This window comes from Stenella coeruleoalba (genome assembly GCF_951394435.1).
Source record: "Stenella coeruleoalba genome assembly, chromosome: 19".
Lineage (NCBI taxonomy): Eukaryota > Metazoa > Chordata > Mammalia > Artiodactyla > Delphinidae > Stenella > Stenella coeruleoalba.
In genome coordinates this window covers 44,981,753-44,999,826 of record NC_137165.1, presented here as the reverse complement: position 1 = coordinate 44,999,826, position 18,074 = coordinate 44,981,753, and the positions used below count along the sequence as shown (strand labels likewise).

Here is an 18,074-nt window from a genome sequence, read left to right as displayed (position 1 = left end):
CCCCAGCTGGTACCAGTTTTAGCTTTATTTTGCTTTTGCTCTGAGTATCTCCAGGTGCAGTTTCCCACTATTCTCTCTTCTGTGTCTCCAGCACTCTACGTGGGGGACTTTCCTTTCAAAGACCCAATGACGGTCCCAAACAAGGGTCTGTCCTATCTTCTCTGACTTGGTAACAACTGATATTGTGGGTGACACTCCACAACACAGGTGACTCTCAGTATGGTGATCCTTGAGGGTGCAGGTAACCCCCTCAGTGTGGGTGACAGCAGTACAGGCGACCCTCAGTATGGGGGACCCTCGATGGTTGCAGGCTGCCCCCTCCTGCATATGCTTCCCTGGCCAACCTCTCCTCTTGCCCTTTTTTATACGCTCATGTGTCTCTCTCTCCTGCCTGGGCCTGGGGGCAGAAACTCTCACCGCACAGGGCCTGGCGCTCAGAGGTGCCGCAGGAATGTTGGATCAATGAATAAAGGAAAGAGAGAAGGAACCAGCTTTTGGTGCTATTTTATGTTGTTTTCTAATTTATTTCTGCTCTTATCTTTGTTTCTGTATTCTTATTCTTTTCTTGTATTCTTTTTTCCCTCCAATAAGAACATATATGCTGCTATCATTAAGTTTTTAAAATAATAAAAGCATTTAAAATTATGAATTCGTTCTAAGTACAATTTGGGGGCATCACCACATAATTTATGGCATTTGTTATCAAGGCACTTGGAAAAGGCATTTTCATTTCCAAACTGAATGAGCAGTGACAAAGGAAAGGTTTTTAATTCCCAGGCATTTGTGGTCATACTGGTGATATGCACACAGTGAAGTTCTGGTGTATCACAATGAGGTTAGAGATTAGAAGCAATTTCTGCTTCTCTATATTTATAGGTGTTTTTCTTTATGGACTAAATAGATTATTGACATAATATCTGGACTCTTAACAGATAAACCCTTGGCCCTACAGTTTAATTCCTGACATTTGTTCATTTTCCCCTTTCAATTACCTGGACTTTCTTTGTCCTTTTATCTTTTTACTTTACTAATATCTACTGTGACACCTCCAGTCACAACTGTATTTCTATCCATTTTTTTCTTTTTTAAAATATTTGATTGATTGATGTGGACCATTTTTAAAATCTTTACTGAATTTGTTACAATATTGCTTCTGTTTTATGCTTTGGCTGTGAGGCATGTGGGATCTTAGCTCCCCATGGGGTCTCAGCCTGGACTGCACACTGGGAACCCCTAGGGAGGCCCTCTCAAGATTGTCACGGGCCAGGGAGAGGCTCTGGCACTAGGATTTTTTTTTTTTTTTTTTTTTTTGCGGTATGTGGGCCTCTCACTGTTGTGGCCTCTCCCGTTGCAGAGCACAGGCTCCCGACGCGCAGGCTCAGCGGCCATGGCTCACGGGCCCAGCCGCTCCGCGGCATGTGGGATCTTTCCGGACCGGGGCACGGACCCGTGTCCCCTGCATCGGCAGGCGGACTCTCAACCACTGCGCCACCAGGGAAGCCCTGGCACTAGGATTTTTAAAACAATCTGCCCCCTTCCCTGCCCCAGGTGATTCTCCTTTGCAGTCACAAGAGAACTGCTACTCCTTCCTTCCCTCCCCACCTTTGGTGGATCCAGCTGGTTCTGTTAAAGTGGCCAAGTGATCATCTGCATTTTCCTTTAAAAGTAATTTCGTTTCGGACTCTTCAAGCAATATATGTTCACTGTAGCAAATCATGAAAACAGAGAAATGTACGAAGCAGAAAACAGATGTTTTACATTTTTTTCCAACCAGTGATCTGTTGCGGTTTTCAGTCTCTGCAGGTTTACAAACATGACCATCTCCTGCTTCTCCTTCTTCAACGTGTCATCTGTTCCGGGAGTTGAGTTATCCTTCAGACTCTTGGAGCATTCGTTGCCCCTTTTGTAGCCGAATAAACAGTGATTGAGCACTTACTGTATTGTATGTTGGGCTGAATGAGAGGACACAGGGACCCAAAGATCTCACGGGACCTTGAGGGACCTTCAGTCTAGTCATTTTATTTTATTATTTATTTATTTATTTGGTTGCACTGGGTCTTAGTTGCAGCAGGCAGGCTCCTTAGTTGCAGCTTGTGGGCTCTTTAGTTGTGGCTTGCCAGCTCCTTAGTTGCGGCTCACGGGCTCCTTAGTTGTGGCACGCGAACTCAGTTGCGGCATGCATGTGAGATCTAGTTCCCCGACCAGGGATCGAATCCCGGCCCCCTGCATTGGGAGCGCGGAGTCTTATCCACTGTGCCACCAGGGAAGTCCCAGTCTAGTCATTTTAAAAGGCCTTCTGTTTGGATCCCAGGTGCCTTTTTTCCTTTTCTTGTCGTTTTTCCCGGAGATTAATGTGTTGAACTTTGTTATGGGTCAGGTTTTCTTTGTTTCACACAATTTTCTAGGTTTTCCATGGAATTTAAGGGGAAGCTGTTACCTCCCCTTCTGCCACTTCCTCACATCTCCTCCCCAAAAAGCCCCAAGAAAAGTCACTTTTCTTCTTTAACCTTCAGTTGCCATGGACACACGTCTGCGCCCCAGCGCGGTGTGGCCATAACCTGGGGGCACCCTCCCCATTTCCGCCCTGAGCATCAAGTCGCTGGCCCTCGGGGCCGGCGGCTCAGGTGCGAGGCGTGGGTTCCTCCCTGTCAGCCCTGTCACTGCTGTTCTCAGCGGAGTTACCAGAACGGGGCCAAATGGGCAGGGGCAGCCGGCGGGTGTTGCAGGTGTGTGACAGAGCCCCGCAGGCTGGGAGGCACTGATCATGGTTTCCCTCTCGCCATGATGAGCACGCTGGTCACAGCCCCACAGTCTTCTCAGTGGTGCAGAACTGGCCGTGTGGGGCTTTGTTTTTCATTTTTCAAAACAGGCAAATGCTCTGTGCTATGAAAACAGGGCACACACAGGACACCCACAGCGTTGAGGGAGGGGTGCGAACGCCAGTGGGAAACATCCCGTCACCTTGGAAACCCTCTCCCTGGGGGTCCCTCTGCCCCTAGAGCCTCACAGAGGGGTCAACTTCAAGCCAGCGCCCCAGCCAGCTGCGCCAGAGCCCCTTCTGGAAGGAGACAGGCATCTTTACGAAGCACAGCAAACACTTCAGGAAGGTAAACACGGCTCAGGCCCAGCACTGTGGCCCAAAGACCAGTGCGATGAGACCCCGAGAGGCACCCAGACCTCCCCACTGGGCAGGACCGTTCGGGTCCCAAGGATGGGAAAGGCCAGCAGGGGTCCCTGAGGCTCCAAGGGAAGCAGAGTGCACGGTTTCAGGCAATGGCACCAACATGGACCAAAGGTGCTCCGAGACACCCTCCCTCCACGGTGACCCAGGCCCCAGACAAGAGTGATTAATAAAATCAAGAGTGCGGAGGCCCCACCTGGGGGTCCCGACTGAAAGGGAAACATTGGCCCCTGCCCACCAGGAGGCTCGCTGCCCCAAAAACGGCCCAGCCTGGAAGGCCCAACACAAGAGCTGGGTCTTGGACCTCCAATCCCTTTCCTGCCTCCCTTCTTCCTTCTCTGTTCCCCACCCTGTGCTGGTGGGGGAGGACTGCTATTGTCTGAATCGTGTCCCCCAAAATCCACACGCTGAAGTCCCAACTCCCAGCACCTCCGAATGGGACTGTATGTGGAACAGGGTCTCTAAAGAGCTCATTAAGTTAAAATGAGCTCATTAGGGTGGGCCCTAATCCAATATGACTGGTGTCCTCATGGGAGGGGGGGACTGGGACACAGCGACACCCAGAGATGGACCATGTGAGGCCATGGGGAGAAGGCGGCACCCACAAGCCAAGGAGAGAGGCCCCCGAAGACACGACCCCCGCCGACACCTTGATCTTGGACTTGCAGCCTCCGGAGTTCTGAGGCGTTACATTTCTGTTGTATACGCCGCCCAGGCCATGGTATTTCGTATGTCAACCCTAGGAAACTCATACAACGGGGGATGGGGTCAGGAAGAGGAGGAAGACGGCCCAGGCCGTCCCCATTTCTCCCCACCTCTGGCCCTTGGAAGCTCATTTTCTCCAACTTTGGGAGACCCAGAAATGTCATGAGCACCTATTTGTCCCTGGAAGAATCAGGTGTTCAAAACAGAATCACGAATTTCCCCAGAATTGGGACCTAAACAAATGTCCAACCAACACCAGAGACACACCCACCTATGGACTGGTTGTCTCATTTTCGAAACACAAGGCAGCCACGGAACCCCTGTGGCACCCACTTTGAGAACCGCCAGGTCACGGAGCTACAAGCCTGTCACCTCAGATCCGTCCAATCAGCAAGGGCTGAAGTGAGGAAGGGAAGAACCGGTACTTTCTCTCCCCTGAGCAGGGCACTCACGGCCTGGTGGTGACCCCAGTAAAGAACCGAACAGTAACCTACTGTCTTTCCTTGAAGAGGCCGGGGAGGTGCTTGTGCTATGGGGGGTGGGTGGGGGGACCCAGGCTGGTGGTGGGAGGAGAGCCGCTCGCCCGCCTCCAGCCCAGCTGCGGGGGACCCACCCGCCTCCTCTTGCACAGCCAGCCTCTGCACGCCCTTACCTTCCCGCCTCCCGGCTGGTGCTTCAGGTTTTCCGTGGAGCCGATCTTGGACTTGACGTTCTTCAGGTCTGGCATGGGCCCAGGGGCGGTCTGCAGGCGGCTCTTAGCTGCAGACGGCGACTTGGGTGGAGTGCGGACCACTGCCACCTTCTTGGGCTCCCGGGTGGGCGGGGTCGGCAGGGAAGGGGTGCGGGACCGGCTGCCCGGAGTGCCTGGGGAGCCGGGGCTGCTGTAGCCACTGCGGTCCCCGGATTTCCCAGATTCACCTGGAAAGGAAGGAGGGCATGAGGCCAGTTAGCAAAGGGCTATCTGTCCTGGGGTCCGTTCCCAGACTCAGGGCTGGATCAGGCACGTGGAAACAAGGTCAGAAGCTCAGTCACACCAGCAGGAGGCTGCCCATTTCTAGAGAAACGCCTCCACTTCCCAGCCGTGCTGCTTTGCGACAGAGATATCCTGCTTCCCAGAGAAGCAACAGAGTGGTCACCAAGGACCACCCAGTACCCCCTAGAGGGGGCCCGACTCTGCCCTGTGGCCCTGGGGCCAGGAGAGGCTCCAGCGAGCTGTGTGGTCTCAGACAAGTCACTTACCCACTCTGAGCTCAGAGGAAAAAATGGTAATGCCTGCAGTGAGTGAGGCCGGGCAGGGCTACATGGCCTGTGCCCTGAATAAGGGCAATGCAATGGTGGGCCAGGGGCCCATCTGGATCCACTGGACTCTTTAACCACAGGGTGAATTTTAAGCTGTTCTCCAAGTTCAAGGCCCCTTTTCCCTCAGACCCCATCCAAACTCCCAGCTCCTCTATGGTACCTGGGCTCCACAATGGTATACCTGCTTCGTGTCTATCTGTCCCTGGCTCTCCAAACAAGCCATGCCACTTCCTGCCACCCTGCCCTCCCGAGAACCCTCTCCCCACCAAAGCGATGCGCAGCAAATAGCAGTGCACTTTTCCAGGTGCAATGCGGGCGCCAAGCCCTCCAGGAAGGCCGCTGGGCCCACCCCTCTCCCAGCGGAACAGCCCTGGGTTCCCCAACATGCGTCTCTTCCTGCACTTCTCATCCCCCATCACACTTTAATAGTTGGCTATTCCGTCTGCCTCTTGGATTCGTGTTTCACCAAGTGTGGCCCCAGGCACCCCTGCATCAGAATCTCCGGAGCCACCACGGAGGAGTGGGACCTGTAAGATGCAGATCTCCAGGCCCCATCTAGACCTGATAGGACAGAATCTCTAGGGCTGGGGCCTGCAAAATTGGTGCTTCCCACGCTCCCAGGGATTCTTGAGCAGACTCGAGTCTGAGAGCCACTGGGCCGGATGCTGGGCTCCAGCTCTGAGGGTGGCTGATGCCCCCGCCCCAGGAACCGTTTGTACCAAACAGGGACCTGCCGGGCCCCAGGCTGGAGAAGGGCAGCTCTTTGCTGGAAGCGACAACTTCTCTTGCCGAGGGGAGAAGGAGCGTGTGGCTGTTAGCGGAGTCTCTGTGTCTGCTGGAACTCCCTCATGGTGCCAAGCTCTGCAGGCAGGGCTCGGTGCCCCCACCCTCTGCCCCCAGGCACACAGGCTGGCTGGTGGACCTGGTGGTGGCTTCAGATTCTTTCTGTGCCACTGAATTGCAGAGCGACCTTAGGCAAGTTACTCGACCTCCCCGGGTCCAGCACAGTGACCGTCACCCACAGGATGCCGGTGCGATCTCACATGTAACCTGGTTGGGGCCAGTGCAGACCTCCAGCCCCCGTATCAGCTCGAGGCACATCCTCCCCTGGGCCCACCACAGCCCTCGGCTGCAGTGAGAGCACGCAGGATTAGAACGGCCCGTTGGACAGACACATCCGCACAAAGCACACGAAGAGAGGAGCAGGAATTCTGACTGTGCCGACGTCAGGCTCAACGTGGGACACCTACATCTCAGAAGCACGTCCTCCCGGCTCTAAACACCTAAGCCACCCAAGAGGCACGTGCGCAAAGGCATGACCCTGCGGGCGGAGCAGGCTCAGAATTACCTCTCTCAGATTTTGCCCCTCCGTGGGGTGGTTTTTTCTGCACTTGCTTCGTAGCTTAAAAAGAAAAATCCACAGAAAGCCTCGTTATCATCGAGCTTAAAGAGGCCTTAATGAGTGTTTTTTTATGGGCGCCCAGTCATGCCCAGCCAGGCCATCCACAGAGGCGAGCAAGGCGGGGAACGGGGTCAGGGGCTCCATCGGGCAGGAAACAAGGCCAACTTGGGGGAGATCTGTCCACCCAAGAGCAGGTAAGATCCAAAGAGAAGCACACGTTCTTGTTTCCAGTTATGATCCAGTTGCGTGAATCAACTGGCACAATGACCAGTGAAAATAAGCAGCGTCAAAATCATGTAAAAATCCCAGTCACAAGTCTGGAAGCTACCCCGTACCATACGTATCGTATACGTGCGGAAAAACCCTGTGGGAGAAAACCAACGTACGGGCCTCAGCGAGCGGGCGTCCGTGCAGGCCCCACTCTACGGCAACCTCGAGGAACATCACAGCCAAGACATGCAGCAGACAAGGGCTCTGAGCGGCCACCCCGGGGCCAAGGGGCAGCAGAGGCCCCGTGGCACCCGCCCAGGCCTCGTGCGCAGCCCATATAAGATCCACGGGGCCCCTGAGCCAGCGCAGGCCAGACGCCCCCCGAGTCATGCACAACCTAAACCCAGTTTCCTGGGACAGTCCCCAGGGCAGTGAGACAGGGGCACTCAGCCTGGCTGTCCCCAGTGGAAGCAAGATGGCTCAAGTGAAGCCTTGCCTGGTACTCAAAACCGAGTGGGTTTTACTCACAGGAGCCCGGGGGAACGGGCCCAGGGTGTGACTGCTTAGCTAAGATTCTTAGGTTCTGTCCGAGGGTCCCTAACATCCCAGCAAGTTAGCAGGGGCCGTGCCCTGTGTGAGGTCACCTATAGTGACCTAACCCTCATTTGGGGACTGAAAAACACCTCCCAGGGGCCCTGGACGTGGGGTCCAAGGATCTCAGAGAAGCCCCTTTTCCGTCAGTTACTAGTCTTACGGCTGCTTTTTCCTCGTGCTTAAAAGTCTGGTTAGACTTAGTCGAGCCTCGATTTCTTCATGGTAAAAAGTGGGGATTCAATATCTAGCTCAGAAAATTAAAAGAATTAGACAATGAACATTCGGTGCTTAGTAAACTGCAGGCGTCGATCAGCTACCAGAGCTGAACTGTCAGGGCTTCCACAGCGAGCTCTCCCCCGACTCGGATTCCAGAGAACAGCCCTCTTACCGGTGCCCGGTGGGGTCTTCGGGGAGGGCGTGGTCTTCTGGGTGGGCGTGGTTTTTGCTGGAATCCGGGTGGCGTTGGCCGGGCCCTTCTGGCCTGGAGGGGCCGCTCCCCGGGGTGTGGCGATCTTCGTTCCAGGTTTACCATCTGCCCCCTGTAAACGAAGCATGGTAGAGTGGTTTTCACGACTGGGAAAGGTTCCCGCCACCCGGCGTCAATGCCAGCCCCATTCAACCACCGTGACTCCAAATGAGGCTAAGGTTGGGGTGACACTTTGCCAGCCAGATACAACAAACGTCCTCTACAATGACGAGGGTTTGCTGGGCACACAAATCCACAGCCCCTCCCAAATGCCTACCTTTTCCTCCTGGAGGGACATTTTACATGAGTTCTCTGCAAGAGCTGAGCTAATGTATTTAATAAAAAGTCAACAGAGCTTACAGCAATGATCGAGTTCATCATCCAACCAGTGTCGGCAGGCAGGACATCTGTAGACTCTTCCTACGTGGACACCATTCTCTGACTCCCTTAGGGATTTATCTGACTGGTGGTGGTTAGTTTCAGAGGGACAAGGAGACAGTTTGTTGAAACTGACTGAGAGTGCTAACAGAGCTGGGCCCTATCCTCCTGTTCTCTCCCAAACAAGCCTCAGGCTTCAGTACCACCTCAGGTGTGCTAAGAGCCCTTGGCGGGTAAACACCAGCGTCAATTAGCAAACTGGCCAAAGGTGGAGCACAGGCGCACAAGCACAGTCAGCTGACTGGGGACAATGACTGGGTCTGGGGACCCAGCTGATGACCTTGACATATAACACAAACTCAAAGAAGAAACTGACATGAACTGAGGACCACGAGATGGTTCAGGAAGGAGTAAACTGGTGGGACAGGCATGGCTGCAGAGTGATGCTGTCCGACCCAAAATGAGGGCAACCTGGAAGCACCCCCCGGTTACCAAAGTCAGAAATGGACAAAGGAACCCAAACAGAGTGGCGATTTCCAAGCCGGGGTCCCCTCCGGTGCCTTAGGGCCCGCTGCCACGAGGGCCGATGGGGCGCCAAGAAGGATGGCACGGTGCCTCCTTTTCCTTGTTTCAGCCAGAATTTAACTGTTCTATGTGGCGCTTCTAGGTAAGAGCTTATCCAGAGAAAGGTCTTTGCAGCTAGAAAAGCATACACTTGAAAACCACAGTAGAGCAGCCTCATTCTTTCCAAAGGTGCTTTCCTTACCTTGACTTTCATCTCCTTTGCTCCAGAACTGCCAGTTCGGGGTGTGACAGAAGAGGCGTGTTTAGGAGAGGAAGATGGCTCTGGGCACACGGCGGGGCTGGAGGGTTTGATCAAAGGGTCTGAGCTACCAGGAGTGGGGCGTTTGGAGCTAAGGCAAGGCCTATGGCTCAAGGTTTTAGCAGAGGAAGGTGTGGATGTCTTAAACATAAACATGAATAAAATCAAAATAAAAGTCAGCACATGGGAGAAATGAACAAACTGAAAAAAAGACAGTGACTACAAATAAATAAACAGGTAATGGTTTAAAGCCGTGATCGCCAAACTGGATCATGCACCCTCATCAGTCCTTCTCATCAGGAAGAACAGAAAGTGACCATGCATCTCATGTACTTGCAGTTATGCATCCGCTAATACATATACTACGATGCTAACGTATGATGAACGTTATGAAACTTGCATGTGGCAGACCTTGGACAATGGACAGACTTTCTGGTACGTTCTTTCTCCAGCCCATTGGCTCTACTTCAGCACTGCCCTTTGGAGACCACTGGTTTAAAGGTGTCTCGCACCCAAAGAGTTCATGGAGGTCGCCAAAAGTACGTGATTCTTAGGATGTTTCTCAAGAAAACACCTCCAATGTGTCATGGGTCAGAAGTGCCCCAGGTTCTGCTCAATTCCAGGTGGGGAGCGCATGCTGGCCCCCTAACTCCTGGCCCTCTCCCACCGCACCGATAGAATCGTCCTTGCTAAAAAGAGAACTGTGCCTGCCCCAGGTCTTGAAGATTCTGCCTGACACCACTTAGATCACGCGCGTGCACACACACACACACACACTTTCTGTATAAAGTCTCGAAGCTAAACACTGTCTGGTGAATCTTATCTGGCCACTGTTTACTCTCGGCCACGGTCCACCTAAGGAAATAGGCTGGGTGGGCCAGGCGGCCAATGGGACAGGGCTCTGTGAGCTGGCTGGCCTCGCGGAGATGAGAGCACGTGAAGGACGGTGGCCGACACCTGCGGTTTGTCTAGATGGCCTCCGGGGGCCTTGGACGGGGATATGTGGCCCTGGTAGGGAAGGGTGGCCTGGGAGGGGGAAGGGCCATGCCTTCAGGAATACAACCAAGAGGCCAAGCCCAGAGGTGTTCCAAGGAGGATGTCAGAGCTACAGAGCAGGGTCCTGACCAGAGACTTTGTTACTGGGGTTCATCACTAAGGTGGCTGAGACCCTCTCTGCTGCCAGCCTTGGGGAGGACGAGAGCGAAAGGGATGGAGCACGGGGGTGAGGGGAGGGATGCGGGCTGAAGCTCTGGGGCCGCTGACAAGAAAAGCCGAGGGTGGGTACTGGCAACCCCTCCTTCCCCAGCTGCGCGAGGTCCCCCTCCCCTGGCACTGCTCCCTACCTGGCCAAGTGGCCAAGGTTCGTGAGAGATCTGATCCCTTGCTGTGAGGCTGTGAGCAGCTCCAGGGCAGGGACGGCTTCCTGATGGATGAGTGAACAGAATGCATGCCGGCATGAGGACGCGATTCCCCCGAATGGGCTTCACGACTGGCAAGCAGCTATTGCCTTCCCTCAAGTTCCCGCAGGACCCTCTGCTGCCCCACTGATGGGCAGAGTCCTGATGGCGAAGCCAACTTCCTCTAGGGCAGGCACTTTGGGCAGCGACCCTCAACACACGTGACCGAACTCTTGGGGCCTCATTCTGCATCTGGGGACTCCATCAGGCCTCCAGGACTGATTGAGACCCAGGCGTCTCAGGCAGCATGCATATGGGACATTTGAGACGCCTTTAAGGAAAACAGGTCTTCATCTAGGGCCCCAGTGAGGGTTTCCTGGCAAAACACTACCATGCATTTACAGGAGCTTTTTCCAAGATGCACAGTCACGGAGGAGAGTAAACTGCAGCTGAAAGGGAGCCTGAGAAGGACCACACTGTTCCGGGTGTGGTTTTGGTGGCGAGCAAGTTGCTTCATTTTCTGGTCCTCGGGGCGTTTCTGAAGACCGGCTGGCGGGATTTCGGGACGGCGCCCACGGCATCATGGCCGTGTCCGCTCAGTACGTAGGGTGTGTGTCAGGCTTCCCTCCTCCAGCCTGTGTCAGCCCCACTCCGAGCTCGGCAGCAACTAAGCCGATCTGCTCAGAGCTCCCCAGTCTCCTCATGCCCCCGGGGCCTTTGCTTGCGCTGCTCCTATTCCTTAAAACGCCTCTTCTCACTCCTACGTCACCAACCCCCTTCATGTTTCCTTCTCCGCCTGCCTCACAGGTCCGCTCTTCTAGGGCTTTTCCAGGACCCTCCGCCTCAGGCTGGAGATCTCCTTCTTGCTCAGTACTCCCTCAGCCCCCTAAGGAAATGGTATTTTCTAGATAGATCTTAAATATATCTGTGTGCGTGTTTGTATATAGATACATATTTGCTGAGCCTAGACCTGTAGCGGGAAGTGTAAAACGCGCAAATTTCAAACTTCATCGCAGAAAATTCTAACACACCTTCATTTACCGTGAACGTCAAACTACGCTGATGCAACTACAATTAGCATTAATTAATTCATAACTTGCTGACCGCCCTTCCCTGGCCCAAGTGTCCAGGGATAAATGCTAGAATTTTAAACGTTTGCATAAAAGCACAAAGCACTTGGAATGACAGTTGTACTTCAGGGACAAACGCTCTCCCCATGTTATATGTAAAGATTCATTCAGATACAAAGCATGGCTTCTTGATCAACTTGATGGCAGCAGAGAGGTTTCATGGTTTTGTCAGCTTACCTTGGTTTTTTTGTCCTCGGGTCCAGCCCCATCTTTGCCTTTACTGACCATGCGAGCTGATGAAATATAAAACGAGAATGTACGTTACACCCATGAGCACAGCTCCCAAAGTGCCCGACGGAGCGGAGCTGACTTCTCGGGATCCATACAACATGTCTTGCTCAGTTGGGCCAGTGGAAATCCAGCTGCTTTTCTTTCCCCTCGAATCTGTTAGGTTCTCGTTGTTAGTATCAACACAGCACACTGGAGTCATTGCTTGGAGCACCCTGACAAGAGGGGGCAGCAGGCTGGCCGAGGGCAGGGACATGCAGAGGGGAAACTGTTCCGGGCATACGTTGGCACAGGGGCCATCAGGGAAGGTAGACAGTACAGGACCACCTCTCACAGGCTCCCTTCCCGTCTCTGTCGGGGTCAGCCTCCCACAGCCGGGGCCAACCCCACTCCAAGGAGGGGCATTTGGAAAACCCAGGGCCACGGATGGGGCAGCTCAGCCAGGCTCCGGTCCCTGCAGGACCCTCTGCTCATTCAAGGGCCAAGGGGTGTAGGCTGTTTTCCCAGAGCCCACCCCTCACTAATGGAGGCTTTGGTGACCAGCCCCAGCTGGCTCTCTGACAAGCCCATTCCACCCTTGACCCAACCCTGGAGGGTCTTCTCACCACTTACAGGCTCTACCAAGAGGACTAATGTTGCCATTTCTCCAAGCTAGCAACAATCTAGCTACTGTCGAACATCCTACAGATAACCTCTGGATTTTAGGACCAAACCATTGACGGCTTTTGTGTTTGGAAAGCCACACCCGTTGGTGAAACCAATCCACTTGTCTACCAGTGTCACCTCTAACTCACTCCTGTTATTGGCATTCATTATTGAAGACTAGTTATAGGTTTCTGTCTTTGGCTTCAATATTGTATATTCCCTGCTCCAGGGACAATGGGGCTGGTTGGAGCATCTCACTGGTTACTAGAGACCAGATTTCTAGAGTGACCAGCACTGATGACCTAGCCTAGAGGTTTTCAAACTTTACTATGCAGCAGAACCCCATTGGGAGAGATTCCTAAAATACAGAATCCCGGGCTCACTCTGAGACAGTAAGCTTAAGGTGGGGCCTGGGAATCTGCATTTTAATAAGAGCCCCAGGTGGACCTGGTTCACATCTTTTGCCCCAGTGACCATCATCATCTATGTCACAACAAAAGCGTCTGCTAGATCAGCATTTCCCAGTGCTGACTGGCGAACTGGGGAAATGCATACCATGTGTCCTTCTCAGAGGGTCATAATGTACATTAGAATATTAAAGGCTCTGACAAGCCCTGCTGCAGCAAACCCTGTTTAACTTTGTTTCACCTGTTTTTTTTCCCAAACTAATTGGACCATGGAAATCTTTTTTCCCTTTACACACCTATCAACATCCAGTGGACCAGTATTCAATAAAATGCCACTTCAGGAAACACTGTTGTAATCTGTCAAGTCACAGTATTTTGTCCCATACTATTTTGGAGTTTAGGATATTTTAAAGTAGGACTCTTTCTCTGACTTAAATTTTAAATACAGGTTCCTTTATCTATAACAGTTCAAAGTTTTCACGACGAGTAGACGAGTAGGCTGCAACTGACAGCTTAAGTAGCCTCAATTTCTGGGCCCCGCAAATAATTCTAAAATGCTACAGGACCTAAGTATATGAATGCGCTCGACTTGTGGCCATCCATGAGGCCCCCTCTGGAGTAGAAACTGTCCTGTCACTGACAGGACACAGACCCTGACCCTTAGGAACCTCCCCTCCCATCTCTCCAGCTCCTGAAGGGCTGCCGCAGTGACGCTTCCCAGGGCTCAAGACTGAGCCAGGGCTGAGACCCCTGCGATCCCAGCACAGGGACTGGCTGGGCTCTGCTGAGGGAGGAGGAGGTGTTTTCTTCCACAGGCAGTTTTTGTTTCTGCTCACTGTCTATCCTGCCACGAGGCAGGGTGGAGTGGAGTGGGGGTGGGGACTCTGGGCCACCTCCAAATGCTTGTGTGTGTCGCCTGCTACATGTGATGTGTTGTCCACTGACAGAGCCGAAGAAGACAGGCACGTGCCCTCTGAGTCTCTGGGCTAGGAGGACACACTTCAGAACCTTCTGGAAGGCACTGTGGTGTATAGGGAAGGAAGGGCCTTTCGGAGCAGACCTACCTGGATTCCGAACCTGGCTCCATCACCTAATACTCAGTGACCTTCAGCAAGGTACTTTACCTCTCCGAGCCTCAGTTTCCTCATCTGCAAAGTGGGGCTAATTATGCCCACTTGGGAGGGTTGGGAGGGTTCTAGACAATGAATCTGAAACACATAACAAGCCCTCCGAAGTGGGAGGAGCTGCTATGCTCTCTGTGGAGCGCGGCCCACCAGCCTCCAGCGGGCCGATGGAACCTTGTGGATAAATCGAGTGGCCAGAGAAGCGAACGGGGCAGAAAGCATGGGGCGGGGGTGTTGGTGACATGCAAAACGGCGGGCAAGCGTGAGAGGAGCCTGGAGGGCAGGAGGAGGCGGGAGGGTGAGCAGAGGCCCAGTGGCCGGTTTGGTGGCTGTCCCCCGGGGGCCTTGGAAGCAGCAGGAACCAAGGAGGGGCCGGAAGCTCAGTGGCAGTGCCCGCAGCCTGGGTGGCACACAAGGTCGCCGGGCAGGAGCAAAGGAGCTCAAGACACAGACCTTTGAGTTGAGGAACCCGGCTGACGGGCTTCCCCGGCAGACCAGCTGCAGGCTGCTTTTCAGATGGTTCTGGAAAGGCAGTCTTTTTTGTGTCCTTGCCCTCAGAGGGGCCCCAGGGCTCTTGCTCTGCTCCAGAGGCCCCAGGAACTGCAGCCCCTTCCAAATCCACCTCCGAAGGTCCCTGCTCCTTCTGCACATTGCCTTTGATTTCCACGTGGAACGTGAACTCGGGGGGCTCGTCGTGCCCTTCCGCTGGGGGCCCCTCCCCGGGCCCATCGGGCTCTGAGACCCGGGTCTCTGCAGAAACTTTAGAGAGGAAATTGACAGGGAGGGGGGTGGCACCCATGGCTGAGAAACCAGGGATCCCAGGGGCTTCTCCGGAAACTGCGTCGGGGGTTGGCCCGCCTCGGGTGGTGGGGCTCTGCAGACGTGGGGAGGCCTGGGAGGGAAAGGAGTCCTGGGGAGAGGACTCGTCAGTGTCCTGGTCTTCATTCACCTCCTCGGCCCCCAGCCTCTCTTTGCCCTGCTCCCTCTTCAGAGGCGGCCCCTCCTGGGTCAGGTCTCCCAGAAGCTGGCACTCCAGCAGCTCAGAGCCGCAGCGGCTGCCGTCTGCATCCTCAGGTTCTGGCCCCGAATGCTGGTGTGTGGCCTCTCTGGGGCCTTCGGGCAGGATGGGAGCCCCAGGCATGTCAGACACGTGCTGGCAGGTCAGACCTGGGGTCCCGGGGTCCATGGCCTCACCTCCACGGCGCCCTGGTTCCCTGAGGAAGCTTTCCTGGACAACCTTGACACTCCCAGGCTCCGTCTGGAGACATCCAGGGTAGGTGGGCTTCAGAAAGGCCAGCCCCTCCTCGGCCTGCTCCCCTCGCTTTGGTCCCCACTCCTGGTGGGGCTCCTGAGGGCCTCCTGGTGGGAGAGGCGGCTGGCAGACAGGATGATGCTGGGAAAGGTGAGGGATCGCCAGGACGGGAGCCTCTGGCTGTTTCTCCCCCAGATGCAGCTCGGAGACCCCAGAAGCTTCTTGGCCGTGTGCAGGCTGGACCTGAGAGCTAAGTCCATTAGCAGGGGGCCTCTCAGACACTTCCCTCTGCTGGCCCGGAACTCTCCCCTCCCCTGGGTTTGAAGAGGCGGAGGTGGCAAAAGGTTAGCAAGAGCGCATTAAGTGTTTAAGAGAGGGGACGCACTTGGGAAGAAGAGAAGGACATTTAAACGGCACCTCAAGCCCACCTAACCAAGAAAGGAGCCCACGCTCTGGGCTCACCCTCGTTGCTTTTCTTTGCTCAGAATGAAAGGTCTCTTGGTCTATCTGCCACCAACTTGCTGAGTGAGCACCTCCCCTCTCTGGGCCTCAGTTTTCTCATCTTTGGACCAAAGCCCCGTCTAGTGGCAGCATTATCCCTCTGCCCATCGTGGGTCTGGTTGGGCTCCGAGCATCCTGTCATTAACTGGGGCTGCCTCGGGCTAACTCCATCAGCCACGAAGCTTGTCCTCCTCTCCAGGGACAGCGAGCCCCCCGAGGACTCTGGCCTCTAGCTGGGACCTGGCTGGGGCGCAGTGAGGGTCTCTTTTCCTCTCCTTCTCTCTCTTTGCTGACTGAAACCAGCAGGTGCCTACAAACCCACCCTGACAGATTTGAAAAGCCCAAAACGTATCAACATCAGGGCTCAAGTCTTTACTACCAGACCTGCCATGAGACCCCAGTAAACAGAAACATGGTTCAGGTGCATCCGGATCGTGGATTATGGACAGCCTTCTGCACGAGGTGAGGCGACCACCGTGGCAGTAAAGGTGGTCTGCACGGCAAAGACATGTGCGGCCCACGGGGACCACTGCTTCACCCCTATCACACCACTTGCCATGTGCCAATCCGGTGGATGGAGGGCACACTGCCCTTTTTTCTGCTTCATTCATGCGACATTCACGTGAATCCCTCCTTAAAGTATCCGTGTATTGGGACTTCCCTGGTGGCGCAGTGGTTAAGAATCCGCCTGCCAATGTAGGGGACACGGGTTTGATCCCTGCTCTGGGAAGATCCCACATGCAGCGGAGCAACTAAGCCCGTGCGCCACAACTACTGAGCCTGTGCTCGAGAGCCCGTGAGCCACAACTACTGAGCCTGCATGCCACAACTACTGAAGCCCACGCGCCTAGAGTCTGTGCTCCGCAACAAGAGAAACCATCGCAGTGAGAAGCCCGCGCACCGCAACAAAGACCCAACACAGCCAAAAATAAATTAAAAAAAAAAAAGTATCTGTGTATTAAGGACAGTAGTCGTATGCTCATTGGTTCTCCTAATAAACATTCCGTATTTGTTTTAACTCCCAACTCTTCAAACATCCTACCTAGTTCCAGAACAACTTCATGGCTCTCCTCTAAACAAAATCTGGAACCGCAAAGGATTGGGGGTCTTGGAAGAGAAAGAGACTGGATGAGGGGAGGGGAAGGAGGTGGGAGAACACAGGTGTCCACACGCATGGGTAACACGTCCCTCTCGCCCCAACCCAGTCGGAGTCCTTGCAGTTGCCCACTGGACCCTTATCAAGAGGCCCGGCTCACCCTTACCTCTCACCCCTACACTGGGGCCTTGAGCTCACCATCTCACTCATCTCGTGTTCCTAGCACCGCCACAGAGCCTGCCACAAGGCCAGGGATCAGGACATGAAGGCGTGTCAGGAAAACGTGCTGATTTCCACCTTCCGCGGGGTCTACAGGCACCTCACGGGGGCCCTTGGTCAGTCTCGGGGAAGAACCGCCCAAACGACAGAGAAGGAGGAAACAAGCTGGGCAGCAGGCAGCCTGAGCAGGTGCCTCAGTGCCTCTTCTTCCCAACCCACTGCTCAACAGACCAGAAGCGGCAGCAGCTGCCGGTCCTTAACACCCACTGACGGGCCAGGTCTCCAGCGCCTTCTGGGAAAAGCTTTCCTCCAGAGCTTCCTGGAAATTGCTCGTGATGTGGATGTTACTGTACTCTGATATGCTGCAGGACTTTAAAGCCCCTCATTAAATAGAAACAAGGGCACCAAACACAGCCTGAGAAGTTACCAACAGATGACAGTACAGCACACGTGTGCACGTGTGCGTGTGCATGCGTGTGTGAGGAACCTTAGCTCATGCCATTGCACTCCCGGAGGAAGGAGCCAGGCTGGGAGAACATTCTATTCAGCTCCCAGAAGACTGTAAAGTGCTCAGTAAATATGAAACATAGCAATCACCGGGGGTGGGTCCAAGGTAAAAAATATTTGGGAAAACACAGTTTGATGTGTTAAATTTGTGTCCCCACACTCCCTTGGGAGACCTGGTCCTGGAGACACTCACAGAAGAAAGGTCTACCCTGGTGTGAGCAGGGGTGAGATGGGTAGGGTCTCCCCACACCTAATACTCAGCCAATGGCAGCTCCATCCTGAAACATCTTATCTGTCTTAGTACGTCATGAACACAGGCTGCCAGAGGTTTTCCTTCTGCAGCAGGAAAGCAAGAAAGAGATAATAGCCGTGCTTTTGTATACACGGCTCTCCCTAAAGCTGCTTGTTTTTGTTCAGAACAGACTGCAGGCCTGTGTCAAATAAAATGTTTGCGGATCACGAGTGAGCCTGAATTTCACAAGGTTCCACTGGAGGGAGCTTGGGCTTGGC

At 54.2% G+C, this 18,074-nt stretch overlaps 1 protein-coding gene across 5 annotated transcripts in view; it reads right to left on the bottom strand.

The window, feature by feature from the left end:
- Positions 1-18,074, bottom strand: part of MAPT (microtubule associated protein tau) — a 101,937-nt gene that overhangs the window by 16,111 nt on the left and 67,752 nt on the right. For 4 of the 5 annotated variants that reach the window (XM_079905835.1, XM_079905837.1, XM_079905836.1 and 1 more), the window contains 3 exons: positions 11,763-11,818; positions 7,780-7,930; positions 4,539-4,804 (listed from right to left, as the gene is read on the bottom strand). In XM_079905835.1, coding sequence (XP_079761961.1) covers positions 4,539-4,804; positions 7,780-7,930; positions 11,763-11,818 — 473 coding nt within the window. Of the gene's footprint in view, positions 1-4,538; positions 4,805-6,533; positions 6,588-7,779; positions 7,931-9,001; positions 9,200-11,762; positions 11,819-14,442; positions 15,556-18,074 lie in introns of all 5 variants that reach the window. The other variant, XM_079905834.1, reaches the window with a different exon arrangement.